The sequence below is a fragment of the Oreochromis niloticus genome, linkage group LG1 (assembly GCF_001858045.2).
Source record: "Oreochromis niloticus isolate F11D_XX linkage group LG1, O_niloticus_UMD_NMBU, whole genome shotgun sequence".
Classification (NCBI taxonomy): domain Eukaryota; kingdom Metazoa; phylum Chordata; class Actinopteri; order Cichliformes; family Cichlidae; genus Oreochromis; species Oreochromis niloticus.
The window spans coordinates 3,330,826-3,342,604 of record NC_031965.2 but is presented as its reverse complement, the minus strand read 5'-3'; the positions used below and the strand labels follow the sequence as shown (position 1 = coordinate 3,342,604).

At 42.4% G+C, this 11,779-nt stretch overlaps 1 protein-coding gene across 2 annotated transcripts in view; it reads right to left on the bottom strand.

Annotated features, from left to right (window-relative positions):
- Positions 1–11,779, bottom strand: part of dis3l (DIS3 like exosome 3'-5' exoribonuclease) — a 40,330-nt gene that overhangs the window by 2,620 nt on the left and 25,931 nt on the right. For both annotated transcript variants that reach the window (XM_003452613.5, XM_019350016.2), the window contains 8 exons: positions 10,245–10,492; positions 8,016–8,108; positions 7,645–7,933; positions 3,420–3,655; positions 1,823–1,977; positions 1,461–1,639; positions 1,225–1,370; positions 312–483 (listed from right to left, as the gene is read on the bottom strand). In XM_003452613.5, the coding sequence (XP_003452661.1) occupies positions 312–483; positions 1,225–1,370; positions 1,461–1,639; positions 1,823–1,977; positions 3,420–3,655; positions 7,645–7,933; positions 8,016–8,108; positions 10,245–10,492 (1,518 nt within the window). The remainder of the gene's footprint in view (positions 1–311; positions 484–1,224; positions 1,371–1,460; positions 1,640–1,822; positions 1,978–3,419; positions 3,656–7,644; positions 7,934–8,015; positions 8,109–10,244; positions 10,493–11,779) is intronic.

The following is an 11,779-nucleotide window of genomic DNA, read 5'->3' as shown; positions in this document are numbered from 1 at the left end:
TGTGTTACTAAACCGTGATTTTGTTTGCGAGAGTGTCTCATGACAATGACATAAGCGCATGAGACGTTCGTGGTAACAAACGTGCAGATGAACAATGGATAATTTACCGAGTGCGAGAGAGAGTGTGACCGTGCAGCGTTTACAGGCGTTTATGTGAAAACAATAGAGAATTACCGCTCACTGTCATTTTTCATTTCCCTTTACAAAAAGGTTTGTGTAGAAACGCCACAATTGGAAGCATTACATTTCTTGTCTTGGATGAGAGACAAGAAACCTTTTAAAATGATTGATTAGTGTTTTCTGTGACTTACGGTGATGTGGTCAAACAATTTGAAGGTGGAGGTGCCACAGCTGGAGGTGGTGGTAATGCGGTCCGGGCATTTTCGCACAGTGCCGCCCTGCCAATCGCAGCTGCCGTCCTGTCTCGCTACCACCACCAGGCCCTCTTTGTTCTTCAGATACACAGGCCCCTTCACACCATACCTGTGAACAACATGGCTGTGGTCAGAGGTGCTGAATGACAGAGTTGTAAATGAGAAGATTAAAGGCAGCCTTACTTACTCAGTGATATCATTCAACCTGCTTTATGCCCTGTGATTTTAATCATTACATGGATTCTACAGCCTTTTCAAAATGACCACAGGTTACATTTTAATAAACTGTTATATATTGCATATCCCTGTACAAACACCACAAGCATGGAGAACACTGATGTTATTAAATTACACTTTCCTCGCAATAAACAAGCAGCAACCTCCAGAGGTTAGCTAAGCTAACGTAGAAGTGCCACAAACTGCAGTTTCTGTGACAGTCACAAGGCTGGCTCCAAAACACCGTCCCTCCCCACAGACTCAACTTCAGCAATGCAATTAACTTATTTAAAGCCTGGTACAGAAAAGATTTGGGGTTTTAGCCAATTTCCCCCACTCGCAATAAATGTTCAAGGAATTAGTTTAGTAAATTCATACAATTTAAAAGGTACAGTAACTCATTTTGAGGTTATTTAAGAGAAAATAAAACTAGTGTGTATACTGTTAAATATACATTGATTAGTGTGAAATTACATCTTCCAACAAATTGATTCATTGTCATAAACTTTGAATTCGTCTATTAAAAATACATATGAGTGGTTGGCCGTCTGTGAGCTGTTGTACAGCTCCATCAAACAAAGAAAAAGAAGAAGAAGGCTGCAGAACAAAACACAGGACTGAAGTAGGTTCTTACTCTGGGATAAACACCAATACACCGTTGTCTCGAATGGAGTAGATAACAGCGTCAGCCACACAGCACGGGTCTGTCTGAGGGTCTCTTTCTTTGAAAAACAGACACTGAAACAGTGCTGTGGATCGCATTTGGGCTGCCTGTGCTGCCTGGAAATGAAACACAGAGGTCAGCACAGTTTCTGTTAATATAGTAAGAGGTGAATCATTGAAAAACACAAACAATAAAACACCCCTGACCCTGTTCTTGCTGTTGATATGGTGAGCCATTTCCTCCACTTCTTTGTTACTGGCTGGTGCTTTACCAGATACAACGCCCCTCTCCATGTCCAGGGCTGCGGTAAGAAGGCGGTGCACGACAATATCTGCGTACCGACGGATGGGTGAGGTAAAGTGTGTGTAGCGATCCAGAGCCAGACCTACGACAATGAAGCAAATTTCAGCACGTTAGCATTCTTTTTAGTTCTTAGTCGGATAATTCTTCGCAAACAACAGACGTTGGACAAGTGTGTGCAGACGTGTGACGGATGGACTGACCCACAGTCACACTGAGACTCTAGTGACATGGAAAAGCCAATAAAAGCTGTGCAGAGGTATCGTACCATAATGGTAGTATTGGTCTTGAGGATGAGCACCAGTGGAGAAGTACAGAGCCTGTGACATAGCAGTGGTGGCCATCATTCTGAATAACCTGTTCACCAATGGGTCCTGTGGGTCCACAGCTCGGTCCAGTGAGGCAGCTAAAGCCTTGTTGGACCTGAAGGAACAGCCAGAAACGAGACTTGAGTGAGGTTCAAAAAATGCCTCTCTGTGCAAAATGGGTTTAAAGACAAACAACTGTGGGATACTGTTTGTTCCCCCAGTTCAAATCACAGACAAACTGCAGCAGGATCAGTGTTGTGCCAAGGTCGGTATCACCGACAGAATGTGTTCCCCCTGCGTGGCGAGCATTCGCTGAGCACGGAGTTTACGCCGCCTCCATTACAAACAATTAGAAGTGAAAGTAGTGATGTTTTAGTTTTGTAAAAAACTGAAAACTGAGTGTCGTTACATTACCATTCAGTTTGAAGGTTACAACAGAAAATTAAATATTTATTGTTCTCACGCGGTATCAGACGGGATTATTTTAACAAATGAAGGACATTTTGCCTGATAATTATTTTTATCCTCCTGTAACTGTATAAAGAGATAAAACCTCCAAAGTTTCAGGAGTAGTTAGTTGTTATAAGAAGTGTTTGTGAACTAAAAATCAAGAATGTGGGATACTGTTTGTCTGTGATTTGGAGAGCCCAGCGTGTGCTCCCAACACAGGGGAAACGAATTCTGTCGGGGAGACCTACCTTGGCACGACAGCTGTTGTGAAGATGAAGCCAAAGGCAAGATATACTTCATCATATGTTCTAGTCTACAGGTATCGAACTCCAGGCCACGAGAGCCGGTGTCTGCAGGTTTTAGATGTGTCCTTGATCCAACACAGCTGATTTAAATGGCTAAATTACCTCCTGAACATGTCTTGAAGTTCTCTAGAGGCCTGGTAATGAACTAATCATTTGATTCAGGTGTGTTGATCCAGGGTGAGATCTAAAACCTGCAGGATACCGGCCCTCGAGGGCTGGAGTTTGACACCCCTGTTCTAGTCTTTGGCTTGGAAGGAAGTTGGTTTGGAAGCATATTTGGCGATGCTTCAACCTCTACTTTGTGTTTGTGTGGGAGCCCCGTCAAAAAACCTGTCCACTATGCTACCAGTGTCCAAGTGTTCTTTTTTTTTTTTTTTTTTTTTTGAAATTCACACCACGCCCCCCCCCCTTTGCGAACCACTGGTTTAAAGGGAGTTTTTCCTTCCATCTGTCGCCAAGTGCTTGCTCACAGGGGTCATCTGATTGTTAGGGGTTTCTCTGTATTGCTGTAGGGTCTTTCCCTTGGAATATAAGGTGCCTTGAGGCGACTGCTCTTGTGAATTGCTGCTCAATTGAACTGAAGGAAAATGTCCTCTTGTTGTCTGACTGCTAATGTGACACCTCAGTGTGTCCCTGTGTTTGCAAAATTTCAGGTTCACACACTTGTGTGTCTGAACACGATGTGCCTTGGACTACAATATGCAGCTATTTGCACACAAGACTAAGGTCACCGCTGCACCGGGTCTAGCCTGACACAATCGGTATTTCCTCAGTATGTATACTGAACAGTCAAAAACATTACCTGGTATCAATGGTGAAACCTTTGGCCTTTGCAGTGTCCACCAGCTGGTTGAATAGCTCCTGTTGTGGTGGTGGGTGACGCCTTAGAAGGGCCTGGTTGGGGAAAGCTTCCTGGATCTTGCGGGCCACCCAGTGGTTGGCGTAAATCATGCACTCTGCCACGGTCTCATGGACCTCCAGGGGCTGACGAGGGACCAGGGCTGTAATGTTCCTCTCCTCATCCAGCTGGGCACCCACCTGAAAAGGGAAAATGCTTCTAACGTGACTTAAATGAAAAAGAATATGAAAATGCATCAGCGGGCCACATTTTACTACAGTTTACTTTAACTCGGTTGAACATGCACCATTCTACAGGAACAAATCCTGCACAGAGAACCAAATGTGAATGAATCTCAACCTGAAAACAGTCTACTGTCTTTCCTACGTTCACCTCTCTATCATATCAGTAAGAACAGATATCGCTAACAGGCACACAGCTCTGGTCATGGGCACAGAAACTCCACCGATCTGCTGTTCATACTTTTTGTTTATAGTGGACAGCCAATCAGAAGAAAGTTAGCTTAAAGGAAAAGGAGAGAACAGAACTTTTTCAGACTAACGATGAACTGAGGGGCTCCAAAGCACTTCAGCAGGAACCAAAAGAATCCAGAAAGTTTGGATTTGAACACAATTTTGGCCGTTTTATATAATAGATCAAGAGTACCAGATTGACTCCTGATGAAACATCTGTTGTCCTTATCCAGCTTTGTCAAGATAAGAACTTGATTTTTGGGTGGCAGCTCAATCATTAAACATACTTTTAGAAATATATTGTTTTTTCCACTATCCCAGAAGCAACCCTAGAGAATCATTTTTATTTCATATCAATATTCTGTGTGGGTACAGCCATAACAGGAACACAATAACTGAATAATAAATAAATCCAAGACATCCTATTAGAGAGCATCTTATAGAACAACAGGAATTGTTCATATGAGGTTTTAACAGATGGCCAACCAGCCGCTGTAAATAAATGGCTGTGATCTAATGTGAAAACTGTCAGTGGTTTCACAGTGGAGTGCTTGGTTCTTTATTCCAATATTCTCACTGAAATGACTTTCTGATAAAATGTTTTCTGCTGAGGAACATGTTCTGATTATACGCCTGATTTTAAAAATAACGTCTCTATTAGACCGTACTATAATTTATTATCAATGAAAAGAAATATATGGTATCTATCTGTAATTCTGACGCCTAATTCTGTAGATAACTCAGCAAAAAAACTAAATTAAACATAAAGACCTGGAAGACTCCTGCATCTAAATTCATTCAGTTATTGTACTGAGTCCTAAACAACTTATGAAATATGGTATCTAAGCAGATTCTTACTCTGGATGGCATTACCTTGGCCTCCAGTAACACTGTGAGGAACCTTGGAGTCATTTTTGACCAGGACATGTCCTTCAATGCACATATTAAACAAATATGTAAGACTGCTTTCTTCCATTTGCGCAACATCTCTAAAATTAGAAATATCCTACCTTATCTACCTATTCAGAACCATCGGAACCATGATAACAGGGTTCTGGCTGATCAGAGCTGGCTTGGCCCTGGCTTATCGAAGAATTAAGAAAGCGGAACCGGCTGTTCAAACCCCCACAAGGCTGCCCGCTGGGATTGAAACGATGGGACGAGGCGTGAGTTTCTCAAAATGGGCTCATTGAGTGCAGCACGGACAAGATCTTGGAGAAGCTCACGGCTGCCGTGAGTTCTCAGAATCTGCTCTTTGAGCACAAGAATGACAACATCACGGAGCGTAAGTTTGATAACATCATGGAGAAGCTCGCGGCTCTCCAACGGGAGATTGGACCAGTGTCGGACTGTTAGAACAGCTTTGAAATTCATATGAGTTGTTCGCACTTAAGTAAAAACCACCATCACTTCATGCGGAGACCCCTTCGGCGCCAGCTGTGGTCTCAAGGCTGGAGCTGAACAACAACACCCTGATAACGACTGTGTTTAGACTGTTCTTCCCTTTCTATGCAAGGCCACCTGGGTTGGCTGGAAGACTGTTTACTTAGCCTGGCAGGACAAAGGACACTGTCTCAGCTGAACTCTGGACACACACACACACACACACACACACACACACGCACACACACACACACGCACGCATGCACACGCACACACACACACACACACATATATATATACACATGCAGACATACACTCATCCCCCCTCCAAACGCCTTTGACGCTTATTCCCTTTCGATGCTGACGGTGGATCAAGGAGACCAGTCCATAGGCTGCAGGCCCGGATGTACTGTCTAAATCGGCTGTCTCTCACCCTTTACCCACCCCTGTTGCTTGTCATGTGTTTCTTTGGTGTATTAAGAGTTTTTTCATGTGCTATGCACAGAGGTGTTTTTTTTCTGTTCTCAAACTGATCTCCCTGTTGGAGCTCAGTCTGGGGGGAGTTATTTTTTTCTCCTTATCTTCCCCATGTGATGTTTTTGTGTAATGTATGTATGGTCGGAGGGTAAGATGGCGCCGCCATTGCGTGCAATAGGTCGGCAGCCTTAACATGAAATTTCCCATTGTGGGACTAATAAAGGTATCTTATCTTATCCTGTCTCAGAGTGATGCTGAAAAACTAGTTCATGCATTTATTACTTCCAGGCTGGACTACTGTAATTCATTATTATCAGGATGTCCTAAAAACTCCCTGAAAAGCCTTCAGCTAATCCAAAATGCTGCAGCAAGGGTCCTGACAGGGACTAGAAAGAGAGAGCAGATTTCTGTATTTCATGTAAAATCCAGATTCAAATTTAAAATCCTGCTCCTAGTACTGTATCCTCCCATTAGAGCACTTCACTCTCATACTGCAGGCTTACTTGTTGTTCCTAGAGTATGTTATGATTTAATGTTGTCAGTGTTTGTTTTATGTTATGTTTAAGGATTTGTTCTCGTTTCCTGTTTTATTGTGAAGGTCTGCGTCTCATGTGAGTGTGTTCAGTTTTACCCCTGTCTCGTCTTGTTGATTATTCCCAGCTGTGTTCCCCACCTGTGTGTAATCTCCCTGTGTTTCCCTGTGTGTATTTAAGTCGCGTCCTCTGTCTTTGTAGTTTGGCTGGTCCGTCTGTGTATCCACCATGTCTCATCCGTGTGTTTCCCTGCTGCCCAACCGTCATCATGTTTTCTGCTGGCTGTTATTCGTGTTCAGGTTTGTTTCTGTTCAGGGTCAGTAGTTTAGTTTTCTCAGTATAGTTTAGTTCTCCGTTCACCATTTTGTCCATCTCTTTTGTTGTGTTTGCCTTAGTGGCACCAGCCATTTTTAGCCGACCTGGTTGTCCATTTTAAGATAAAGCCTCTTCTCATCCCACAATCTGGTATTCATCTTCTTTTATGTTGCGGCCTTGAGCCGGGTCGTAACAAGTATTTAAAAGTAGAATGGGAGGCAGAGCCTTCAGTTTGAAGCCCCTCTTCTGTGGAACCAGCCCCCAGTTTGGACTTGGCACACAGACACCATCTTTACTTTTAAGAGTAGATTTAAAACTTTCCTTTTTGCTAAAGCATATAGTTAGGGCTGGATCAGGTGACCCTGAATCCTCCCTTAGTTATGCTGCAATAGACCTTGGCAGCTGGGGTCTTCTCATGATGACGCTGAGCATCATCATCATCATCACTGACTACGTGTTTATAGACCATTCTCCATTTAATCATTAGTTATCATTAATCCCTGGCCCTTTTCCACAGGGTGTCTTTTGACCTGTTTTCCTCCCCTCGGCTGTGGGATCTTTACCTTACAATATAAAGTGTCTTGAGGTGACTGATACTGACTTTTCTAACTATGATGTCATCTGACAAAATTACCAAACACAGAGGTTAAGTCAAACTATCACTTAGACAGAAGGTTAGAAGGGAGAATCTTCTGCAGCTGAAATGTGGAAGAAAGAGAGTGGTACCAGTTTTTAATCTGCAGAATGGATTTCTTTCCACTGAAGCTATGTGCACGGTTTATTTTGTTTGTTTGATTCACTTAAGATTTATTGAATCATTTTGTGTCATATGTTAGACGTCAGTAATGACAATGTGTTAGGGTTAGACACTCAGCTATATCATGCTTAGGCTTTCAATTAAGAACATGAATCTTAAATGTTTGCAGTCTTTATTTATATAATCTGTTAAGTACACACGTTACCAAAACACACAAAATACTCTACAAAGACACAAGAAACCAATCATACCTCCACTCCTTCCAGCTCCAGCGCTCCTCCTCTGTCCCTCTTTGCCCGAAGATGTCTGGCTACATGTGTGAGCATCTCAAGTGCCTCAGTGAGTTGAGCTACCTTAGAATCCCTTTCCTGAGGACCGAGGTTGGCCAGTTCCAGTACCTCAACCTGTTCTCCGTTGAGGAGCGCCTGAGCCAGCTCGTAGTGGAGCTGATAAGAGGAGCGGATGAGTGTACGACCATACCAGACCTCTTGGACTTCAAGGGATTCTGCGTCAAGCTCCCAAAGCACGCTCATTGCATATCTGAATTTGAAAGTGTCAGTTACACAACTAGCATGCATTTTAAGCATATGAAAATGAAACGCATGATGGGAAGTCTACTAACCTGTCAGCACCTCCCAGCAGTGAGCAAAGGTCTGCGCTGAGAATAGCAGGCAACATGTCGTACCTGCGGTCTGCCAGGTAGTAGGTTGTAGCCCTTAAAAAGTAACAGAATAAATATAAAAAGGCAATGAGATCAAAGCAGCAGCTTTATCATCTTCTTTCCAATCTTTCTAATCAAAAATGAGACATAATTTGAAAATAAGTACTAAATATTCAGAGTTTGTTCCATCTTTGTCATTTTCATCATTCTGTTTATTAGTCTGTTTATTAATAAGTCAGGAACGATGAAATAAATAAGCAAAATATTTTTCTTATGATTTAATAAATATTCCCCGTTTTCTGAGATAGAATTTAAGGCTTCAAACCACATTCATAAGATTTTAATTTACTTCTTTAACAATCATGACACTCAAGTCTGGAACTGCAGGAGGCGAGTTGGACAGGTGGGTGATCTGCACGGTGCTTTGTGTTATGACAGTTATGAAATGTAAAAAAGGAATGTTAGAGTAAGTCAGAGAGAAAGCAGAGGACCAAAACTACATTAAAAATCACAACATAAAATATATATAGTAAGATTTCAGTATTATTTCACAAGTGCACGTTGTTAACAGTCTATACGGAGTTTTGCTGACATTTACAAGCACGCTAGTTTCTTCTCACTCTGCTCTCTCTCACTTACTCTTCTGTACGTGCTGCTGCTGGCTTTAAAAAAACTACATGGACCTTCTTACTAATTTATCTGCAGACTACACTCACCAGTCTTTATCAGATACACTTTATTAGCACTGGGTTAGACACTTCTGCCTTCTGAACACTCTCATTTCTTCACTTCCAAGACTCCACAAGGTGCTGAAAAAATTCCATAGAGATTTTGGATTATATGGAGATGACAGCATAATGCAGTTGCTGCAGATTTGTCGGCCGTTCAGCTGTGATACAAATTTTTTTTGGCTGCTTCCCTGTCACATGGGGTCATTGCTGCATGTTTCATTTGGCTCCAGCTCCCGATGCAATCCCAGGAAGGGAAATTTGTGGAGATCAAGTGCAAGCATTACATTTGCAGCCCCAACCTTCACTTTATTTACTGCAGATATTTTAACTCAGTTTTATTCATTTGTACAATACAGCACAAAATAAATAAATAAATCAGAACATGTGCATATATCTGTACATAAATACAGATGAATATCTTCTTGTTCTATTACTGTGGTTCAACTGTCTTGTATCATCATCCTCTTTATTAATAGGATGCACTGAAAGCCAATTATAGACAAACCATTAACATTAGGTATTCAAGGTCTGAAAAAAGACTTTGCCATCATGTGCCCTCCAGTGTTTTCCTAACAACATTAACTTTACAAAGGGGGATCTGAAAACAAATGGTGTGTGACACACTGTTCTTTACTTCTACCACTCAGTAGAATAAAACAAATTTAGTTGTAACCGAACTCATTTTTCCTTTTTTTGCTGTATGACCTTCTGGTTGAATGTTGTGTATAAGTATGGCTGCCATGTCCCCTAGTAATATATGTTTATGAAGGCCACAATGAAAGTCATTAAGGCTTTCCCACAGCGGGACACAATCCCCTGTCCTGTTAATGGCATCATACTCAAAATGAGCGCAAGTTCTTCATAATATCATGGACCACTATATTCTGTATTTAGCAGTTCTCTACTTTGAGAACCCCAACCACCCTTTAGCACAACCAGCATTTGTCCATTCACACACATATTCATACAGCGTGTTAGTCTATACCTTTAAGCACTTTCTCTCACATGCACACTCACACTAATGGATGCATCCAGGGAAATTTGGGGGTTAAGTATTTTGTGCAAGGCGACTTCAACATGAAGCCCGAGGGCACCAGGAATTGAACCAATGGTCAGAACGTTGTTGGTTCAATTCCTGGTGCCAGTGATACTTTCTAAGCCATAATGGACCCTGTAAACTCCTTCTACATGTTTTTAAATGATAGACATTTAAGGCTTAATGCTTCACATCTGTGACTCAAAACAGACACGAGCCTTATTTAAGGTGGCCCTCTGTGTTATTTATAATTGCGCTATAAGGCATGCTACTGCTGCAACATTAATTCAGGCAACAACTTTCTTGCCTCTTTGTACTTCTGAAAGTTCCTTTGAACACTTATGCAAGATGCTGTAAGGTAGCTTTTCTTTTATCCTTTTAAATTTCACCTACTCTACCCAACCACTCCAACCAGTTCCTCACCTTGAACGTGCCTCCAAGTCTGTGAGCGAGCCCTCTTTGACAAAGTGAGTGACATCAGCAATGTGAACTCCCAGCTCCAGCCTTCTGTCGGGGAGCTTGCGTACAGACAGCGTGTCGTCTACATCTTCACAGCCGCGTGGGTCAATGCTGAACACCAGGTGACTGTCCCTAAGATCCCGCCGCTCTGCCACCTCAGAGGGGTCTACCGTCCACGGCTTCTCCAGAGAGTTGACCGGCATCTCTCTCAGCTGATGGCAGACGGACAGGCACAGTCACAGCTAAACAGCCGCACAGTCTTTTGAACTTTTCACATTTTGTCACATTTTGTTATGATTCTATACAAAACATTAACAATAATAATAATAATAATAATACATTTTATTTAAAAGCACCTTTCAAAACACTCAAGGACACTTTACACCAGAGGTTCCCAAAGTGTGGGGCCCGCCCCCTAGGGGGGGGCGCAGAGCCATTGCAGGGGGGCGTGGTATGAAAAGAAAAAAAGAAAAGAAAGCTTGGACACTGCTAGCATTATGGACAGGTTTTTGACGGGGCTCCCACACAAAACACAAAGCAGGAGATGAAGCATCGCCAAATATGTTTCCAAACCAACTTCCTTCCAAGCCAAAGACTAGAAAATATGGTGAAGCATATCTTCCCTTTGGCTTCACCTGCACAAGTGCCAAGGTAGGTCTCCCCTGCAGAATTAGTTTTCCCTGCGTCGGGAGCAGCGCTGGGCTCTCCAAATCACGGACAAACAGTATCCCACAGCTGTTTTTGTTTTTGAACCCATTTTGCACAGAGAGGCATTTTTTGAAAAATGTATTGACCGCAATGTTGAACATTACTACACAGGAAAAAAAACAACTACACGTAAAATAATTACACCGTGACGCCTCTGCCTTTCTAAATGGAGGGACAGTAACTGCGTGTGTATATGTAAGCGTGTAAAACCTGAAGATAGTCAGATTAACAGTAACAGTATTTTGTCTCTATCTGCCATTCTGCAATTCATCTCATGTAAACAATAACGTGGCGCACAGCGTGACGTGAAAAGAGGCACATACCTTTGAGGTTGCGTGACGAACTCTGTAATCCTCGTCCACACGTAAACGCATAAAAGGAGTTTTAAAAAATCTCAGTTTTCGGTGAATCGCAACGCCGTTTACGTGTTGACGAAAAGCCCAAACGCATAGAAACAGCTGAGTTTTCAAAAATACCCGTGTAGGTGTGGACGCAGCGTAAAAGAGTTAGTAGTGTATTTTATTACTACCTGTAATTTATTGCCGTTTACTTGTATTTGCTTAATCATTTACTAAATGTTTGAGGTGTGAAATAAACCGCAATGGAGCAAAATATGGGTGTGTGTGTTTGGAGGATGAGTTTCTGCGGGGGGGTTAGGTGGTGGGGGGGGGGCGAACATTTTCTTGTAAAACAAAGGGGGCCTGGCAAAAAAAAGTTTGGGAACCACTGCTTTACACAAAGACAAAGCAAAACAGTGTTTTACTTTCAGCTGCTTCCTTGTCACAAGGGGT